This window comes from Eupeodes corollae, chromosome 1, assembly GCF_945859685.1.
Source record: "Eupeodes corollae chromosome 1, idEupCoro1.1, whole genome shotgun sequence".
Taxonomy (NCBI): domain Eukaryota; kingdom Metazoa; phylum Arthropoda; class Insecta; order Diptera; family Syrphidae; genus Eupeodes; species Eupeodes corollae.
This window is the reverse complement of record NC_079147.1, coordinates 57906618-57929763: the sequence shown is the minus strand read 5'-3', so window position 1 is coordinate 57929763 and position 23146 is coordinate 57906618. Positions and strand designations below refer to the sequence as shown.

At 33.9% G+C, this 23146-nt stretch overlaps 1 protein-coding gene across 6 annotated transcripts in view; it reads left to right on the top strand.

The window, feature by feature from the left end:
- The window catches only part of LOC129941452 (SUN domain-containing protein 2), a 112714-nt gene that overhangs the window by 62769 nt on the left and 26799 nt on the right, over positions 1–23146 (top strand). Inside the window, exon 1 of one of the 6 annotated variants that reach the window (XM_056050084.1) lies at positions 21282–21435. The exons of the other annotated variants lie outside the window; for them this stretch is intronic. Coding sequence (XP_055906059.1) covers positions 21420–21435 — 16 coding nt within the window. The 5' untranslated portion in view covers positions 21282–21419. Of the gene's footprint in view, positions 1–21281; positions 21436–23146 lie in introns of those variants that run through there. 6 annotated transcript variants of the gene reach the window in all.

The window sequence follows — 23146 nt, the reverse complement described above, 5'->3', positions numbered from 1 at the left end:
ATCTTGAGCTGATAATTAATCAGCGTTTCCATGACCTTGGAAAGAAGGGACGTAAGTGCAATCGGTCGATAGTTAGACGGTGAGGAAGATTCGCCTTTTTTGGGAATAGGCTGGACAAATGCGGTTTTCCATCCGCTCGGAACGAGACCTGAGGAGTAGGACAGATGAAAAAGCTTACGCAGTGGTTTTGCCAGCTATGAAGAACACCTCTTCAGAACAATAGCGGGGATACCATCCGGACCAGCAGATTTGTGTATGTTAAGATCTTTTAGGACCCTCGCTACGGTACGAGTGCGAAAAAAGATTTGCCCCATAGAATCATTAACTCGCTCAAGTACAGGCGGAGTCATAACACTCACTGGCAGAGTTGAATTGGCGGCGAACTGCCTAGCAAAGAGATTTGCTTTCTCTAAGGAGCTAACAAATGGAGTGTCATTCACAACGAGCGTAGGAACCGAGGAAGAGGAAGAATTCCTCATATTTTTTACAAATGACCAAAAATTTTTACTGCCTTTGGGACATTGCAGTATTTTTTGCCGTAATTTTTGGTTATGTAAAAATTTGGTCCGTCGAATATGGGCGTTGCAGGCCTTCCTGGCTTGCTTGAACTTATTCCGGTTTTCCCCAGTTGGATTGGCTTTAAAACAACGGAAACTTACCTTCTTAACCCTAATAACCTCTTTACAGCTCGCATCGAACCATGCGTTTTCCTTAGGTCTGATGCTTTTAACCCTATTCGGGATAAAAGTTCTCATTCCCAGGAGAATCAAACTTGTGATCATACCAGCGCTGGCGTCAACGTCTCTATCGATGAAGCATAGTGACCAGTTAAAGATCCTGAAGTAATTATTGAGACCGTCCCAGTTGGCTTTCTCGTATTGCCAAACGGTTCTCTTAGGAGCTCTTTCTTTAACTGGAGAGTTTTTACACGAGAAATTTTCTGATATGACACAATGGTCAGATGTGTCTAGAGGAGATAGGACACTAATAGTGTACTTACCAGGGTCATAGGTAAGAAACAAGTCAAGAGTGTTTTCTGCTCGACCTACCACGTCCGATATTCGAGTGGGCTCGTTGACCAGCTGAGTTATGTGGCTTAACTCAGCGAAGATCTCAGCACACATTCCTTCTGGTGTTGACTGGCCCGAATGTTGAAGCCATGAAGAATTGTGTACATTGAAATCGCCCGTAACAACGATTTCAGTGCGAGGATAGGACGAAACAATTCTTTGGATGGAATCAAACAAAGCACTTGACTTCAACGGGATTCGTTGAAGATCGACTCGACACTAGCCGTGGAATATTCAAAGCAGTTGCTCGAAACCTCTGCAGCCACGAACGAATCAAATTCTCACTCGACACATCACATATTCGTCATATACCAAAGTGTGTTTCGTAGGAATCGTTTTTTTTTTTCTTTTTTATTTTATCAAAATCTTAAAGCTAGAAAAAAAATCCTAAAAAACTAGCGTACATTTCACAAACTTAAAATCTTACTGGCCCTATGCAGGTGCTCTAAGTTAATCCATTATCTTGTAACTACTGCCTTCGGTCTAACAACAATTTTGATACTAAATAACAAGAACTTAATCTAAAACCAAGAAAATGAAAAAAAAAAACTGGTATCTTTATCATTATTTTTAATTTTTTTAAAACTTAAAACTAAATAGAAAGAACCGAAACCCATTATAATACTTAAGCTACTTGAAACTAACCAAAATCAATGATACTACTTAAAAATACTTAAAAACTACTGAAGGACTGAAAGAGTCAGCTTTTTTTTATTTTTGTAAGTGTTTTTTTTATTATTTTTTTTTGGTGCCACTAGACTGTCCCTAATCTTATCCTTAAACCTATGTAAGCCGACCAAGACCAAACGCCTTAGAGAACTTTGAATGACATTCTCAATTTGAAGCCACCACTGGTTTTCCTGCCTCACCCTATCTGTTCGGTCCCTATCGGAAACAGTCCTACTGAACCGAAGGCTATCGGCTCCGTCCAGTGCGAGGACGTCTCGACAGTAATGGAGTCGCCTACCTACAGTTTTACGGCTGACGTGGTAGATTAGTGGAACCGCCTCCCTATTCTGTATCAGCCCTCGATTGTCTAAATAGAGAAAAGCTTCGGGGGGAATGTTGCCACTTAAACCCGCATTGTTGGGGTAGTAAGCCCCCAAAATTAAGCTGTTAGTCGACGACATCGCTATCGCAATGTGACCTCTACCAAGCTTCACCAAGAAATTATCTATTCTGTTTATGTTGGCTTTGTTGCATATAACCTGGTTGGAATGTTTGTATTCCGACTCTGGTGTTCTGTGCAGTCCAAGGCAACGTCGCAGGTATTGTCTCTCAAACACCATCTTTTCTATTTGAGTCGTACGAATCGTTAATCTTGAAAAATATCTCCATGGTAAACGCGCAATGAGCTCTGAACAGTGCGAGAGAAATCCGCACGATCACTGATTCCAATGAAACCACTCCCCCGCACCGTTTATTGCTGTTTAAAATAATCGTTTTTAGAAACGGATCTGTCAACAGTTGCAAAACTTTAGGTTATTGTTCAAAAAGTCACACTTCTTACAAGAACTATTGGAACATGGAATGAAAGTTTAAAATCATGATAAAAGTACTGTTATTTCTTGCAATTTTAGTCCAATGGTAATTATTCTAGACTCTGCTTTGCTATCTGGTTTAAAGATAGAGTTTGTGTTAAAAATTTCAATTTAAAAGTCTGATTATTCTTTTATCAGACACTTGGAATCTTTTCATTAATTGGCTTATCTTAGGTCCTTGGTTATCAGGCACATAACATAAGCAGCTTCTATTAATTCTAGAATTTTAAGCATTTGTGTAAGTTCTTACTTTGGACTAAATATCAATCAAAGGCGTAAACGTGCTTTATTTCAAATTTGTCTAGTGAAGAAGTGGCGTCAGTGAGTTACACCATATCTGATCTAAGAAAAGTTTCGTGCAGAAACGATGCTTCAGCATTTTTGAATTGATTTATCAGTAAATTTAAGCAACATCACATCTGCTTTTCATTTGAATCGATAGTACGGTCCATATAATGTAATGTTTGAAGATTATTTCATGCAAATGTTGACCTTGAATGCGCCTCAAACATTTCGGCCGGTATCTAACGAATAAATGCTTCAATGTTGTCTTCCAATGCGTCAATTGAAACGGGCTTGTCTGTATAAACATGAGCTTTAACATAGCCCCAGAAAAAATAGTCTAAAAGCGTTAACTCGCACGGCCTAGGCCTCCAATCGACCGGTACCGAAAGTGAAATAAAATTTTCATCGAACTCGCCTCTCAATAAGTTTATTGGTGCGCGTGCTGTGTGCCATGTGGCACCGTCTTGTTGAAACCACAGGTTTTGCAAGTCAAGCTCTTGAGTTTTGGGCAAAAAAAAGTTGATGCATTGGTAGCTCTTGCAATGCTTCTGACAATTCTGCTTATTTTCGTACCCATTAAGCCAGAAATGAGCTTCTTCGCTCGCTGAAAAAAGCGAGCGATGAACTTTCTTAACAGAGCACGCATTTTAATATCTAATAAAATTCAATAATTTGCAAGCGTTGTTCGTAAGACGATCCATGGTTAAATTATAGACCAAACTGAAGATGTTTGACAGTAAAACAAAACACGATAATAGCTAAAAAATCACCCTTTATATACGATATCAAAAAGTCGTCCTTTTAATTTCGGTGAGTGTAATAGGAACAAAAATACAACACTAATTTTAAAATATGTACTCGAGTAACATTAGTAAACATATTTCACTTTATCTTAAAGTTAATAATTCTTCTGCTTAACTTTAATAGACCTCACCATCAAACTGTTTCGAGTTTAATGTCCCACTAAAACTCAAGGGCTTCTATCCTCTGTGTATGAAAAAGACATGAGACTTGATTTAATTTAGGATACCACATGACAGTCAATGGGACTATAATTAAAAAGCATGTGGCACATACAATGTGCTGCTGATGTTTCTATTCTTTTATTTAATATTTTTGTTCTACCCAAAACAATCTCGTACAAAATTTATAACATTGAAACGTGTGTATATCCAAAGCGAGTAACAATACAAAAAAATGAGAATTATTAATAGAGATATCACACACAAATATACAAAATAATTTAATTAATTCGAAACCATTATTAATACATCTGTTACAAATCAGGAACGTAATCAAAAATATATAATAAAATAGAAGGGGTTTTGGTTGCCCAGTGCTTTTAACTTAAATGAATACAATTGTAATTTTGTTTAACTTTATTTTCATAAATTGTAATTGTAACTTATGACAGTGTTTGAATTTTGCTAAGCCTTACGATAGACATAAATATTTCGGACAAAAGAAGCAAAAGCTTTAAACATTTTAATCTTTTGGTAACCCATAACATAATAATTTTTTTTTTAAACAGTTGGTGAAAAAATACAAAACATTTATTTATTTATTACATATTATTTAGTCTCACAGGTAGTACAAGGTTCGGTTTTACAATTGGTTTACATGAAATGAATGAATACTAAATTTTAAACAAGATGTCCCTAGCTCCCTAGCTAGATGTCTCCAGTTTCGCGCTCCAAGTTGGGTGAGGTCACCTTCCACTTGTGCGCGCCACCTGATCCGCGGTCTTCCTCTACTGCGCTGTCCTGTGGGTGCGGATTCGAAGACTTTCCGGGCCGGAGCATTGGTTTCCATGCGCTCTACGTGACCCAGCCATCTTAGTCGTTGGACTTTTACTCTTCTTGCTAAGTCTACGTCGCTGTACAGCCCGTACAGTTCGTCGTTCCATCTTCTCCTCCACTCCCCTTCGATGCATACGGGACCGTAGATCACACGAAGAACTTTTCTCTCGAAGCGACCCAAGGTGCTTTCATCCGCTTTTGTCATGGTCCATGCTTCTGCACCATATAGCAGGACGGGGATGATAAGGGTCTTATATAGCAACACTTTGGTCCCTCGAGAGAGGACATTACCACTCAATTGCTTTCTTAGTCCAAAGAAACAGCGGTTATTCTATTTAACTAATGAAAAAGATTTGATCAATGGACTTTGTTATAATACCTTATAAAACACCTTTAAAGTATACAAAAGAAACAAACGTTATAATCAAAAGTTAAAGTGATCGCAATGCCTCAAAATACTGTCTAAGTCTTATTCTAAACCGAGTAGTGCAGCCTTATAGTTTGAGGTAGGGAATTCCACAACCGAACCGCATGAACGAAAAGTTGACGGTTTGAAACAAGATAGGAGCAGCGCATTGGTGTCAGATCGCTGCTTCGATTAGAGCGTGGAAAAAGGATTCTGTTGTAAAGGTACGGCGGTTGTCGTGTTTGCATAACATTGTGGAGCATTATTAAGGTCCTAAACGAGAAAAGGTTATCAAGAGAAGAACCATATATTAATCTTGTATATGAAGAAATGTGAACATATTTCCGTAGTCTAAACAATATATATTGTCACACTATTATAGACAACATTAAGTTTCCTTGTGTGCTTGGAATCGCAATTACTAAAAAGTTCACTCCCAAATAATAAAAACGGGGTAAGCAGCGAGTATCAAGTATCATTCTTTTTTATATTGGATTGAGTCTTTGGGCGGTCCATAACATAATATGTAAGCCTCCGTACACTCAACCTATGATAAGTTGTATATGATTTGTCCAAGTGAGTGTCTTATTGAATACTACTTCAAGATTCTTGGCTGAATCAACGAACTGAATAGGGTTATCATTGAGTAGTATTGGAGAAAAGCAAGATGTGTCTGTTTCTGTAGGGTCTTTTCAAATGACTTAGCATTTTGGCTTATGAGGATTTAAACAAAGTCCGTTTGATCGAGACCAGAGGCATACCTTATTAAGATTTTCGGTTATCTCCCAAATACCATTTTCAATCAACCTCAGTGGACAACTGTACCTAAATTGTACATCATCAGAGACGGGAGCTCAGTAACATACATAGTAAAAAGTAAGTGGCCCAAAATGGAACCTTGGGGAACATCTCGTCTTAGCGAAAGAATACTTGAAGTTTGGTTGTTAGAAACTACTGCTTGGTGTCTAGAACTAAGATAGAAGAAAACGAGTTTCACTGATGATGACGTAAATTGAAACACGTCCCTTAATTTGATGCAAAAATTATGGTTGTAGACAGTGTCAAATGCTTTGGAAGAATGCAAAAGGATAAGAAAAGACACGAAATTCGTATCTACACTTTCTCTATTTCATTGACCACATTTATAAGGGCATTAGTGCAACTGTGTTAGGGACGGAAACCGGATTAATTGGGACATAGATTTTGATAGATAGATTTTGTCGCATTTGTGTGTTTATAATTTTATCAAAAACTTTGGATAAATATGGCAATATGGCTATTTGTCGGTACTCATTTCGAGTTTGTGGAACAGGAACAATTTTAACATGTTTTCAGACTTTAGGAAAATAGTGTTGAAAAGATGTGTTATCTATCTCAATGCAATCGGTAGAGTTGCCTTCACAAACACGGGATGGATTTCGTCAAAAGCTATTGCGTTTGATTTAATAGACAAACAGGTTTTTTGAACAACTTCATCATTAATTGCTGAGAAGCTAAAGCCCCTCGTAGAAAAGATGTCAGTTTCTAAAAATCCAAAAAAGTCTGTGCTATCATTGAACTCAAATATTAATAGAGATTTGAAATTGGTATTCAGCTCATCACAATCAATGATAGTGGAAACACTATTCAAGTGCTTACCAACACCAATTTCTTTTAATTTTTTCGACTAATGAAGGATTAAGTCGAGGAGCATAGCTTCCCTTATCTCAAGTACAACTTTACTTCTTAAGTCGCTCTTCAGTTTCAGCAATTTTAAGGTTAGAGAAGATGTGATAGACTCACTCTGTTTGAGAAGAGTCTACTCCAGTTTGGTCTATATTTAACCTGTGTTGTTAATAGTTTTTTGTTTCAGTGATAACGGTGTATCTTTCGGTGATGTTTTTACGATTTTGCTGGTCACTTTACCTTTGCGACATGTTAGAGTTTATGTAAAAGGTTATAGTGTATGTTTCAAGATTCACTCAAGTTATATGAACGTATTTGACCACTAACAATTAAGAATTTATGAACATCGAATTACAAGAAGTAGGCACACCAAAATTCAATAATTTGTTTGATTTATTTTCACAGTCCTATTTAAAGGAAAAAATATAAATGTTTTGTACTGATTTTAAGTCTTGGCAAGTAATTTAGAGGCTAAGAAAAAAAAACTTTATCTGGCTGCTAACTCACGTACATCTACTTAGTAATACTCATTTATGTTCTGGCACTCATTCATAACATACTAACGAAAACTTGCGAAAGGGGAATAATTTTAAATGTCAGTAACTTAAAAGTCATATGGATAGGTATAGCAAATTATTAAAAGTAAAAACTGTTGTTTTGTGATTTTCACTCAAGTAACATTTTAAGAATTTCGTTCCTCTTATTGCAATTCTTATGTTTCAAAATTAATTTGAATAAATGTTTAATTCATAAATCAACACTATATTAATTTTTGTTTAGATCCTTATCTTGGAAGGCAACAATGCGTAGTGGCCAATGGATACTCGTCCACATTTCTCAATGTTTTAAGTGGAGTGCTACAGGGATCTATCCTTGGTCCAATCCTCTTCTCACTTTACAGAAATGAGTTACCACAAGTTGCTAAACATTGTTATATTCACCTTTATGCTGATGATGTGCAGTTCTGATAAGTCGACCTTTTGGGGCTAAAAATAAAAAATGCCGTAGCTTTGATGAACGAGGATCTGCTCCGTATTTCACAGTGATCAAAAAAGTACGATCTCCGCCTTATCCCTTTCAAGTCAACATAACTTCCTATCTATCGCAAAAACTTTGATCTATCGGGTTTAAACCTGTTAAATATTGACGACGAATCCATTAAATATGTTAGCACTGCTAGAAACCTAGGAGTAGTATTCAATCGAACTCTCATTTGGGATGACCACCTTAATAGTGCCATTGGTAAAGTTTATGGAAGTCTCTGCCTTCTTCAAGTCACTCTAAATTTCATCCCGATCAAAACTAAACTGCTACTTGCTAAGGCCCTTAAACCTTAGCTCTCTGAGTTACCTGCATGAAATCGTCCAAACACAATAATTTGATAATCTATGCGGTAAGCTGAATTTCCCTCATTCAACAAGGCCCTTTGCTTTACTGTTACCCCGATACAATTTTCTAAATACTGAGCGTCAATTTTACGCCTCTGGAACTGTCTGCCCATCGCTATGAGAATAATAAGAAGCATAAGTAGATTTAAATTTTTACTTTTCAACTATTTGGCAAATAATTGATGTTAAATTTCCTTTTCTTTATATAAATATGTAAATAGTAGTCTCAGGTTTATAATTTGTATTCGAGTTCTGAAATTAATGTAAAGGCTTGCAACACTTTATAAGACTCATGTCCTACCTTGTAAGCGAATTTGCAATAAATAATATACAAATAAATCCTTAAAACGCGTAAGTATTTAAATAGCATACAAAAAACTACAATTCTGTTTTGGCTACGGCCCTGCCACCGGCCGGCCTACATTTCGATTAAAACAAACATTGTGTGTAGGCCAAGGTTATTTATTTTATTATTGTTTTGTGAATTTTGTTTATTTTATGATAAGTGACATTAGGAGGATATCCATCCATACACTTTAGTTCTTGAGAGGTGATATTAATTTAATAGTATTTTAATAGTTATTTTGTTCATATTGACTACAAGTGTTCGCTAATGTTATCTTTATTAGATTTGCTATGAAAATAAAAAAATAGATTATTACTGTTATCAGGCAATTATACATAAGTACGCTTATGATAACTTCTTGAATTAATAATATAACTTTAGAGAAAATAATAAAAGACAATAATGTGTTTATGGCTTACTTCGGTATATTGCTGTGAATTTAAATATAAACAATTTTTTGAAAGAAAGACAAAATTTATTTCAGCCATTAACCAATTGAATATAATATAGTTTATGTTCAATTTTTCCAATTTGAATTAATGAACTATATTTAAATTTTGAAATTTTTAACATTGATTGATTTAAATATAAAATTCACAACATTTTTATTTTTACTGTCTAATGATTTAAAATGTAGTTAATGAGTTGGAATATACTGTGTTTCTACTGTAAATATAACTTTTTTATGTTTTTGTCATAAAAAAATAGTTAAACAATTTTCGAATTTTAAAAAATTTCACAGCAAATTTATTGTGTAGGAAGCTTACGTAAGAACACGGAATTTCCTTATAAATTTCGCTGGCTTTCATCATCTCCCACACGTTAATAAACGTACACAATGTTGTTATTTATTTATACACATATTAAATATTACTAAATTAGGTAAATTTATGTGGTATTATGTCCAAAAATTGGTTCTTTTTTTAAATTGAAACTATGTACAAACAACTATTATGTATGAAATACTAGCTGACCCAACAGACGTTGTCCCACTTATTTAATTTTGTATAGGTTTTGGCATGTAAATCAGTGTAAAAAGTTTATTAAAAAAAAGAAACACAGCTGAGAGTCGTTTGTAAAATTTCAGCTGGGATCTTATAGATTAATTAAGTAGCTTGAAATCTTCATCATGATAATGGTCACGAACGATGTTTAAAAACAGTGTTTAGAAGTAATTTTAAGAGAAAACGTAAATTTGTAGTTAAGTAGTAGGTTGATCTATTGATTAGAAACGAAACTACGGGCCACATGTACTCTTAGGTTTTCATTTTTGTTTCTTGGTTTACATGTCCTTCGAATGTGGGATTTCAACGGTAGCCTATTATAACCTCTTAAAATTTGGATCTCATCAGCATTTCCCTTTTAACTTTAAAAACAATCAAAAATAAATTAGGTGGCGCAACAGCCCGAGGAGAACTAGGGCCTAATATTACTAATATTACAACTCTTAACCAATCCTGTGTGCGAGTAATGTTGTCAGCGATGGAGGGGGCCTACAGTTTAAAGCCGAATACGAACGGATAATTTGAGAAAGCACTTTTCATGAAAGAATTATTCTTGGAGAATATGTCAATTCCTCGCAAGAGGTAGTATCCGTGAAAAAAAAACTTTAGATGGCACAGGCGAGATTGAATCCAAGACCTCTCGCATGACAGTCCAACGCACTAACCATCGTGCCAACGGAGCACAAGTCAAGTGACATCCGTCGAAAAGACCAACTCACTTCTGTTACCAACGCTTCATTCGATCAAAACATAAGTAAAATTTACATATGTACCAATGCTTTGGACAGCTGTATAACCGAACCTTTAACATCGCTTAAATACTTGTTTTTTTTTTTTGTCGATTCTTGTGCTAAGAATATTCTATCAAAATATTTAGTTACATGATCTCTCCCCATCCCCTTCAGAAATCAATTTTCCCTTGAGTTTAATTTCCAAATTTCCTAACGCTCGCACTATGTTTAAGCTATTAAAATTTCAAAAAAAGTGTAGTTACTTACTTAATGTGGCCCTACAGCCTTGTTTGCACCAGGGCCTCACCCAACAAACTTCTTCATCTAGCTCGGTTCTTAGCTAGAAGGTGAAGTAACTTTCCACTTGTACAGTCCTGTGCGTGTGGATTCAAAAACGATCTGGGCTGAAACATTAGTTTAACTAAGTCTACGTCGTTGTACAGCCCGTACAGCTCGTCGTTCTATCGTCTCCTCCGCTCACCTTCTGCGCATACGGGACCGTACATCACGCAAAGAACGAAACGACCCAATGTGATTTCATTCGCTTTTGTCATGGTCCAAGCTTCTGCACCGTATCGCAAGACGAGGATAAATATGGTCTTACATAGCGACTCTTAGTTGTTCGAGAGAGGGTTTTACTACTCAATTGCTTTTTTAAACCAATGAAACAGTATTTAGCAAGAGTAATTCTTCATTTGATCTCAGAGCTTGTGTTGTTTTTTGTGTTCATAGCAGAGCCTAGCCAAAGTCCCTAACCTCCTCAAAGTAACGTCTGTCGTTGGTGATGTTTTGACCGAGACGTCGGTTTTATAGGTTCTTTCTTTATGACTTGTCGAAAAGTTCGGTTAAGTTTTTTACAACCCATGTATGTGGAGTAGCGCGAATTCTACATTGTCATCCTGTTTAGCAGGGATGCCAAAACGAGACATAGCTCTATAGTTCGACACTTAAGATGATATCATATGCAGCCTTGAAATCGATGTTCTTGGAGCTTTTTTTGCAGGATCTGTCGTTATGTGAATATTTCATCGACTGTGAAGCTTGACTGATAAGGACCTATCACGTTTTTGACGATGAGCTTAGACGGTCACATTTCACGGCAGAGAAGATTTTCTATCAGTATCGCCCAAAACTGAGGTTCCATTCATCGAGCATGCTTTCATCCGACCATTCTTTACAGATGACTGGTGCATGCTCCCAACCAAATTAATTCCAGTTGCTTTGAAAAGCTCGACGCTCCAGCTTCATTCTGTCAAGTTAGAGTGTGGTCGACTTTACCGACAGTTAATGAAAAATTTCGCTCTAATTCCTTCGCGAACCGTTAGGGCGAAGTTTTGACCTTGATGCATTGTCAACAAAGTTTCAGTTGTCGTTGACCTTTTGAAAGAGAATCACTTTAAACGCCATAAGTGCTAAGTACTCGTCGCGCTATGAGGCTGTGTTCCTTTGCATCCACCCGAAAAAATCAGCGGCTGCTAAATATATGAGAAAGTCCAATTTGTACAGAAATGGATACATCGATATAAAGTGGCTAAAATTGTCGATGATTTACCAGAACGTGGCTGAAAAATATGTTACAAAGCGACTCGCTTGGGCGCATGAGAATATTGATAGAGATTTTGAAAATGTCATTTTTACTGATGAATGTTCTATATAGTCTATATAGTCAACTTCCACCAATAGGCATGTTCAGCGATCCGTATAACATGGAATTAAGGTGCATCTTTGGGGCTGCTTCCCAAAGTAGGGATTCGGCTCTTTGTACCTCTTTACTGACAACGTAAATGCCCAGAAAATGATAAAAATCTACAAAAGGCCATCTACTAAGCGATGGTTCATTACAAAAAATGAAGATTGGATTCTGCAGGAGGATAACGATCCTAAACATCGCAGCAAGCTCTGTACTCAGTGAAAGAATCTGTGCATCGTTACATTAGATCGGCCGTCGCAGTCGCCCGATGCAAACCATACCAAAAATGTGTGGGCATATATTAAACGGAAGCTTCGTGAAAGACGCACATACGCTTTGTAGCAGTTGTGTCCTTGCCACTAGAATACGCCGTCAAATTAGTAGAAAGCATGCCTTAGAAATGACAGGCAATTATCGATGCCGGTAGTGACCAGATACATTATTGACCAAATTGCATCATTGTTTCATAAAATAATTTTGTTTATAGATTAATACCACCACGCTCTTACTCGATAGACTGTATATGCTTCAGCGGCTTTGTTAGACTTACGTGCGTCGTCTAAGTCGGGATGGTTAGCTTTCGACGTCTATATTAAATGGATCAACTTGCCTGACAGCGGAATTCGGTTTGTCGTCGCCCTTATACAGTCTGCAGAAATGGTCCTTTCATTCCTTTTATGCAGTTATTAAAAAACGGGCCCATGAAAAACGAACGTCAGAATATAATCATAATCGTTTTGATTTGACTTAGGACCAATCATTTAATTTTTGTAAAGTCTGAATTGGAATATCCTATTAGATTAGAAAAATTGATAAGAAACCTTAAAATTGCTATAATGAGAAATAAAGTGCCCCTTATTCCTATGTTTGGGTGTACGTAAAATAGAACTGGATCTGAACGTGTGACCACAAGAGCTTTCTGGAGTAATTCTAAAGTAGTTCGAAGTAAATGATAAAACTGATAATAGGTCAAACATCAACACGAACCAATGAAACTTTTATTTTCAAAAACTCTGCTTAATTTTTTCCAATTTTGTTTTTGTATTAAGAGTTTAAAATGTTTCATTTCTATCTACTTGCAAGTATTTTGTTAAATATCACACTTACTCCCAGCAGTCAATTCCAACCTAATTCAATGTCAAAGATCAAGAGATAAGTTCTATTCGAAAAAATAACAACTACAAACCAAATCTGAAAGAAAATCCAACCATAAAAACTTTAAATCTTCAACTCTCGTATAAATTCACTCAGACACACAAACAAACTCAAGCTGACTTTTATTTTTCTTTGCAATCTATTTTATTACTTTGATAATAATTTATTGCTATAATACCAAACTTTATTCTACCACACATTTCCCCATTCTAATGTGACGCTAAGGCTACATACTCGTACGTACGCTAAGCTACACAGTAGATTCTTATTTTCGTATAAATAAATTCGGAGGGAGAGAAAATAATGGGGCCCCATCAATTTACGACTCAATCTCAACGGAAATTCTAACAATTCAAACTCACTTTGAATTGCGAGAACCCTACACACAAATTGTATGTAGAACCTATCCGATCCGAATTCCGAATCCGTATTATCTGATGGAAACAAAAGACAATGTTTTGCTGCTGCTGCGGCTGGAGGATGTATCCGGTGCTGTGACGGTTACGGTGGTGGTGATGTGTCGCAGTGGCGTCGTCATCGGCGTCAACGTTGCCATTCGCTCGCATAGACAAAAATATTGAGTGTTGGATGTAATTGAGGTTGTAGTTTGTTGTTTTTGAATTTATATGGAGTAGATATTCCATGTTTGGAATTTCTATATTTGGATTTGGTATGTGGAGTTGAATTTTTGTCACTTTGAGGTCAAGTTTATCAAAAAAGTATTTGATCTTGAATTTGAAATTGTTGTTTTTTCGTCTCTTGTTTATGATTTCCATCTAGAAAAATGACAAAAATATCGATATTTTGAATGAAAACTTAAGTGCTTTTGAATAAAAAGTCGATTAGATAGGATTGGTAGATCACTCGCTTATACAGTAGAGGAAATTCCCATAAAAACACTTGTTTTTATAAATTTTTTTCGCTGTATTCAACATAGCCTCGCAGTTGTTAAGAATAATTTAATTTGTTTGGCATTTTAACAAAATGAAATAAAAGTTATTAACACAAAAATGAAAAATACCCAAATAAAAGCAGGAAATCCCCATAAAAACAGGTATGTTTTTATTAAAAACAACGGTAAATTGGCGATCATAAAATTGTTATTGATTAAATCAATATTTTGTAGAGCCACTATTTGCTCTTACAACCGATATGAAACGTCTTGGCAACGATTCCACAAGCTTTTCCGCGACTCTAATTACCCGTATTTTGTTGGAAAATCTATCCATAACACCGATACAAATTAGAGTAGAATCTTATTATGGATGGGTTTTTGACATTTATACGAGTCTCGCATGGATCTTATGTGATTTCGTTCTCAAATGTTGGTACGATTGATATTTCATTCGTATCTCGATGGCTGTGTTCGTTAAGTAGTTGTGCATTTGGAGTTATGTATGTGTTTTCCATTTGGGAAAAAAATCAATCTGATACTTTTGATATTAATTTGTTTTGTTTATGAAAATGGACTAACTGGGCTTATTTTGCAAAAGAAACCAATGGAAAAGATAATTAAGTTTTGCTATGTTTTCACCAAAGGTTCATCTGAGTTTAGAATAAATTAATCTTTTTGGTGTTTCCACCGCACAAGAAGATTTAGAAATTCTAAAATCCAAATGGTGTTCCGATTTTTTCGATGAGTGAAGTGCAAGTAAGATAGTTTGATAAATGTTAAACAATGAAGAACTGATTAGTTCAACACCATATAAGAATATGCTACCTACTCCATATTCATTTTTTTGTAATTTGATTAAAACAAAACTATATTTTTTGTACACAAACATGCAAATAAACAAACCATAATGTATTTTCTGTCAAACCAACTCCTCCACACAGGTTCCACAAATTTTGACTCGAGAACCGATCCCCGACGGGAATCTAGTCGAATGGAGCTCATTTCAACTCAATTCAGGTATATAAAGAATTGAGGCGGTCTTCAAGCTCGTTTTAACACAACATGTTAATGTAGTAGTCCACGAACAAACCCCCTCCCTGAAGCAATTGTTAAATTAACTTTTTTCATAGAATTTCAATTTCCAGATATTTTCTGACCATTTCTTCTTTTAAATTGTCCATTTTATTAGTTTAAGTTAGATTTTTTTTCTTAGGTAATTTTAACTTTTGATTTTCACAAAACTTTCTTCTATTTGTATGTGTATTTTTTTATTATTATTCTGATAGATCTTCTTTCAGTTGTAACAATTTTCAAATAAAAAAATCTGGCTACTGCGAATCGTTTTGTTGGCAATTTCGCACTGTACTATATATGGAATACTAAAAACGCACTTATTGTAGCCCAAATTGGCATAAATACGCCTGGCTAGTATTCACCAGAGATTCTCTATAGGATTTAAATCGGGACTTCGAGACTACCAATCGGGAAATGTTATTTGTTTCTCCTCAAACCAGCGTGCGAGAGAAGTGAATATGAGCGTTATCTGCTAGAATATGAAGTCAGCTCCGCATAAATCTTCAACTCTCTCAACTATAACATCTTCTAACAACTTAGCATACATTTCTGAGTTTATCCTTCCAAGCACAATTGCAATTTCAGTCTTTCCATTTGAAGAAAAAGCTGCCCAATACATTATCATTCTCACTTCTGTTTAAAGCCGTTTATTATGATAATATGACTGAAATCCATCTGGGCCATCAAATTGAACTTTTTTTTTTGTATCATTTAAGATAATTTTTACCCACTCTTGGGTCCAGCTTATGTGATTTCAGCAAACTATAGGATTGTTGACTTATTGGCTGCATCTTAAGGTGGCTTGTTGGCTCTTTTTTTGTCGGGTTGAAATAGGCAAGTCAAGTTTGGCCTTAATTTGTGAAGCAAACAGCTTGTTTCTCATGTCACGCAATATCATTCGAACTTGACGTGTTATAAGCTTTTTATTTTGTGCGTGGTTGACAATTTTCTAAAACTTTCACCTATCTTGAAAAAGTTATAAACATTTGTATTGGATCCCCATATTTTTCTAGCGATCTCACGATAAGAAAGGCAACAATCTTTGTATGAAGTGATTTTTACCTTTCTTCCGCACTTAAAATTCTTCCAGGTGATCCTAAAAACGGTTGCTTTTATTTTGGTTTGACAGAAGATAATTTCTTGTAGTACCCGTGGCATGATGGTTAGAGCAATGGACTGTCATGCCAGAGGTCATGAAAAGTGCTTTCTCAAATTAGCCGTTCAGATTCGGCATTACTCGCACATAGGAATGGTTGAGAGTTGTAAGTCACTAGGCCTCAGTTCTGAACGGACTGTTGCGCCACCCTATTTATTTATTTTTAGAAGATAATTTGGATACAAAAGTTAAAAGTGCTGCCAAGTTTGCAGTTGGCGCAATGAAAAGTAGATAAGTAGAAAGTTTTAGTGTATTTTAGGAATTTCCTCTACTGTATTTTATCTAAACATTCATAAGTGATGCCGCCCGTAAACCTGAAGATGGGACGAACCTAATAAGCAAAAATAATATTCATTCTAAGTAATAGTCGCATATCTTTTTGTCATGACAATCAAAACACAGTGCAATTTGACGTCTGTCATTTGCAATTAAAAGGTAAGCCAATTCACAATAACATTGGTTACAAACATATTATAGGTCTGAACGTCAAATATGAATAGATTCCTTTCATTCAATACTCAAATGCTGTCGTAACTTAATGTAATCTTATATATATCATGACAGCAAGCTACAATCTCAGATTAGATTCAAGAGTACCCCATTCTAAATATTAATATGAACATCTTAATAGTTGTCATGTTATTTTGTACGTCAATACAAAAAAGTTACATTTTGAATAGAACGCTATTTGAGAGCTTATACTTCTTAAGTATTTGACAAGTTAAAACTATCCCATTATCATAAATGGAACGATAGATGCTTTAACAACGCAGAATGTTAAAATTCTCAGCTTTGAAACAAAGTTCCCTGGCCTTGGTTTTTTCGAAAATATGCTCACAACCACAATGGTTTCCCAAAAAATCGTTTGATTTGTAGCCATTATTTATTTTTGACATGAGATAAAATGCTTAACAACCGATTCAAGATCGAATTCGTGAATTTATTCAGGACATACACTCGGAACTAAGGGAATTGGTCATGTTTAATGTTATGAAAAGATACTTAGTCGTGGTGGCAATTTGGCTGATACAAAAAAGTATCCATTGGTTTCTTAAAAATACTTCTTCTTTCTTTAGTAAAAATGTAAAAAGTAAGCAAAATAATTGTAAAAATCGCTATGCATTTATTTTTAAAAAATAAGTAATTAAGTAGTTGTGCATCTTTTCTTATAGTTTGTTGTCAACAAAAGCAACATTTTTACTAAAGAAAAAACAAGTATTTTTAAGAGAAGCCAATGGATGCATTTTTTGTAACAATGTAAAACGATATCAGCCAAATTGCCACCAAGAATACGATTCCAGCATCGTATCCTTTTCATAAAATTTTCCATAAACAATTTCCTAAGTTACGACTTTTGTCAATAACTTCACGAATTTGATCCTTAAGACATTGAATCGGTTGTAAAGCACTTTCGCTAATGTCAAAAATTAATTAAGGTTTAAATTAAAACATTTTTTGGTAAATCATACGGATTTTGAACATCTTTTCGAAAAAACCAAGGGAAAAAAATCGTTTGGTGAAGAGGAACTTGACACTTTTTTCTAATTTTGAGCTCAGAATTCGTAAAATAAATTAGATTTGAAAAGCAAAAAGAGTTCCCACCAGTTTTCCCATTGTGTTCAACCAGTAAAAGTAAAAAAGTTGCCCAATTCTTTTATACGTCGCAACATAGAATTTGTGTGGATTCAATATTTTGACAGCTACAAAAACTGCAACTTTAGTTGCGGTTCCGTTTTTATTATGTTTAAAGTGCAATTTACCATCACAGTTGATACTTTACTGAACACTTTCATTTGACGCCATTTTCAAAAATGGTGATGCATTTATTAGCTTTGTTCGTTGAACGTTACTCCGTAATCGATAACCTCAAAAGTTATAAAAAACATATTTTGTTAAAATACCTAATTTACACCATGAAAATTAAAATTAGTTTTTAATTATACTTAAAACCATAATATTGAAATGTCCCTTCTTTAATTACAGCTGGAAATTGTCATATTTGTATTTTTAAAACTAAAACATTGCAATAAAACTTAATTCTTTGTATCTCACGTCAGTTTGACTTAACCTCAACTCATCGCAGCTAAGAAACAAGATTTAACTTAGGGTGACTTCTGAGTTTTCAAATCACATTTTTCAGGCGAAAAAAAAAACCATTACAACATTGATTTTTGCCTACTTTGTAGCGTCAAATTCTAGTTCCGAAAAACATAATGACAATTTGTTTTTGTGACTACGATAAATCCGCTTCTCTTTTGCAAAACATATCTTTAAAAAAGTGTTTAAAAAGAAACACAAATTAAACTCGACACCATCCATTTGCTACTTCTTTTAGACATTTTTAACATTATGGAATTCATTGCTCCCCAAACACATTCATCATATTACAACTGTCAAAAAAAAACTTCACAAAAACATGATATCACATAAAACAAAGATTAAAGCTATGCTTAAATGTATCTTTTTTTCACCACATGAACCAACTACTATGGATTGTCTCTGTGCATCAATTCGGAGCTCAAAACGACTGATGTCAACAAATTTAACTATAGCTAGGCTGTGTACCTACTATTACCATTACTTACCCTTACCCTACTCGAAATAAACGCGACAGACTATTTGAAAGTCAATTGCGAATCAGTGCGAATTATGCATTAGCAGCATTGCAACATTTCTACAATTTGTATTCAAAAGACTTGACTTGTCATCGTATATTAGATGTCGTCGTCGTCGTTGGTTAATTTTATATATATGAACAATAACAAAGCGATTTTATAATTTTGTTTTTCCTCATCTATGTCGCATTCATTTTGTGATGCATACAAAAAAGTAGGTATAAGTACCTTGCCTACCTATGAAGCACCTTTGAAACCTTTTTTTTCCAACTCTGCAAAATCATAATACATAATGTATACCTTAGCTTACCTTTATACACTTTAATACAACTGTCACGGTTGCATAAACTCTTATGGCGCCACAGGTTGAATTTTGTTAGTTTAGTTTTCCCAACAGATTCCACATGCAGATTACTATACATGTGTACGTACCTTTATGTTAACCCTATACGATCGTTTATATTATCTTTTCCGCATTGTGTTGTTATATAAATTTGTCAGAAAAATTCTATTGAAATTTGTTTGCATTTTTACGTGTCAGGAATTCATGGTCTATTTAGATATTCTACCTATATATATACATAATATGCAGAATTGACAATAACCTTGCTACTGTAGTTGTTGAAAATCCTGCTTTTTCCAACCTGCCTCCAAACAACTAAAAGCATAATTGATATAAGACATTTAATTCGGTATTTGTATTGTAAAAGAAGTAATATTTATACTCCAAATTAAGACATACAATTATTATAAAAATCTACGCTAGATTTAAATTTTGACAGTGCTTAAAACATATGTAAGTTGACAGCTAACAATAAAGGTTTAGTTTAAGTTGAGAATGAGGACTTGAATTTGACAGTCCAGAGTTAAGGGTTAGTTTACAAGAGATAATTGTATTTTTTAGGCAGAGTATCCAAGAATTTAAAATAACCTTGCGATTGCCCAGTTGATGGTGAAAATTCTGCTTTTTTCAAACTGTCACCGCACAACTAAATTCTGTTTATTTCAAAATGGTCTTTTCTTTATTTGTTTATTAGATAGTCAAAAATATGACATACAAATATTCCCATTATCTTCGCAAGGTTTAAATGTTCATAGGTCTTAACAAATGAAATTTGACAGCTGACAGTTGAGGTTTGAGGATCAGTTTACATGAGATCATTGTATTGTATATGTTGGGTTCCCTAAGAATTGACAATAAACTTTTACAAAGAGGAAAGAAAATTCTGTTTTTCAACCTTCGAATTAAAAACAATTGATATCACACCCTTTTTTGTGTTGTTACGAGTGTAACACTGATACTCAAAAGACACATATGTACAAATGTATTCTTAAAATCCACACAAGATTTGAATGTTGACATTTCTGGTAAAAATTGAGTATGACAGCTAACAGTTTAGGATTAGTTTAGTACTTAATTTCAGCCATTTTGAAAATTATGACAAGCTTTAGACTGTTATAGAGCATAAATATAAATGTAAGTGGTCGAATGATTTGTATTTCTTATAATTTTCCATTGATACACAGATAACTTCCCAATAAATGAATAAAATATAATTTATTTCATTGCTAAATTTTCTTGTCTCTTTTTTCATGCCAAACTCAGTGCAAACTGAGTATAAACATATGTAGTACATATTTATTTCCGTGTTTCAAAATATAGACAACTTACAGATTGCTATCAAGGCATTATCTCCTTGACAAAAAGTAGTAATAATCTTTTAATTTACCACCGGGTTTTAATTACTATAAATATAAATCCCCATAATTATAATCGTTGTAAGTACTTACACGTACTTCCACTGCATTTTTATCATTCAATTTAAAATGACGAAAATTAACTTAATTCTATAGTTGCTGTTGATGTTGTTTAGCAAAAACATTGAAAAAAGAAAACAAACCTTGTGCAACTTTTAATTATAGCCCGATAATAAATGTCAAATGATTGCATGACATGATGAAGTTTATTTGACGTATTATATAATTAACAAATCATATACTGTCATTATGCAATAAAACAAAAACTAGACATTAATTGTTGTATGTGACGATTTATTATTTGAAATGATCCATGAGGTTTGGCAAAATTACTAGGAAACTATTAAAGATCGTTTTATGTTCCGTGTTCTATTGGAATCTGTCAATTTCAAATCGATTCTTTATTTTTAGTCTTTTTTTGTTTTGTTTCGAAAAATTGTGTGTGAAATCCACAAATTATTAGAATTTAACCAATGTTTTGTACTTATTATGATCATAGACATTTTATATTTAAAATTGAATAATTTTGATTTAATCGATTGTATTTTCCTTGCAATCGAATAAACAAACAAAAGGAATACATACCGTGACTTAAACAATTTTGTAAAGCTGAATAGAAATCAAGCAAACTAACTAATGTCATTAAATAAAACAAATAATTATTGTAGTTATAAACACGTTTTAAAAATGTCTATAATTTTTTGAAATGTACATTGACAGTGATAGTTTTTAATAAATAGTCAAGCGTAAAAGTCAATTCCATGCACGGCTTTTAATTCGTTGATGTTTGTTGCATCATATAACTATCAATATTCTATTAATTACATTTGATACTGAAACTATGACAAATCAAATTGGTAAGTTATGATTTGAACAAACACCAAAAATAAAATGACGTTGGCGATATCAATTCCTATGATTGATGACATTTGTGCACGAAGAAATTCGTAAAGTGTATACGGGGTGTTGCTAAATTGCACGCAATTGTTAAGTTGCAAACATCAGTCACTAAGTGGCACTTTAAAAAATTCAATGAAAATGTTGGTTATAAATCAAAAAACTTAAACATTTTTGTTTGCCAAGTGCAATGCAATGGTGTAGAAAAGTTAATTCTTAGAAAAATTATTATAGAATAAAGAATTCTTGAAGTATTGGAAAAACTCCTTCTTCACAACTTGTCCTTTAAAAATGGAGCATTCAAGAATTTCAAAAATTTGTGTACTGTCAAATTTAAACTAAATACTTTTAAATCTTTTTTGTGAAGTGAAAATATAATTTGTTTTCTGAAATACTTAATACAAAACGGTAATTATTTTGGATTTGTTGATGTTTTCAATCTTCTCAGAAAAATCGTAATGTCTTTCATATTTCAGAATTTTGACAGAAGAAATCCTGTGTTCACATTGATAAGCTTCGGAAACCAAAGAGGGGGATTGGTCAGTTTTCGCAAAATGTCTTTCAATAATTAAAACAACGTTTTTGAATTTCTCTATTATCATTTGGGATAAAGGTTCGAGAAATAAAGTTGCATGTTTAAAATCGATGGTGCAAGCTTTTAAAAGAAAAACTCAAATTTTAAAACCATTTTAATAAGATTGATTTTTTTTTCGTGGCGCATGGAACACGATGTTTTTTTTTTGTAATTGTATTGGTGTTACCTCGTGTACGTGATAACGAGTGCGGTAGAGCTGTTAAATTCCCAGCCAAATATTTTTTTATAAATTTTATTATAATTGGTACAAAGAGGGATAAAATCTGCCGAAATATTCAGATCTGCAGATTCGATCTTAAAAAAAAATGAATCAATTTATATCGACCCATGAAATGTCTAAACAGGGGAAATTTATATTTTGACAGATCTGGATCAAGAATAAATTGATTTACATAACCCAAGGAAAACCCCACTACAGTAACCCCTATTTTTTTCTGCCATATCAAATGAATAGGCCCGTAATAAAGATTTAGAATTGTTCGGTGGACCAACGCGGCTTAATTAAATCGAATTTAAAAATGTGAACGCTTCATCAAATGAATTTTCAAATATGAATAAGTATACAAATATTTGTATGGTTTCTAGCTTTGCAGATTTGATCTTAAATCAAAAATAAATCAATTTGTTTTGCCCGATGAAATGCAAAACATGGAAAATTTGTAATTTTGACAGATCTGAAATGAAATTAAAAAAAACTTTAAGAAAATTTGAAAATATTTTCGAACAACAACACACCTTCGTTTAGATGAAAAAGAGTAGCTATAATAAGGTATAAAATGTTTTCCTTGTCTTAAAATGAAAGTTATAGCGTTCATTTAATTCTTTATATAGAAAAAACGCATTCGAATTCGTGAAAATATATCACTTATGTAAAAACATTGCAATTAGTCGCATGAATCTCACAACTAAAAAGTAATTTCAATGCAGACGAAGTTGCTATAAAAAAGATGAACATGTTATTTTCACTATAATCTTATCCAAATCACTATAATCTGCATTTCTGAAGACGTCGGTATTTTTGATCTTCTTTCTCTATACAACTTTATTTATGTTGCATCCTTTTTGTCTGCAGCCTT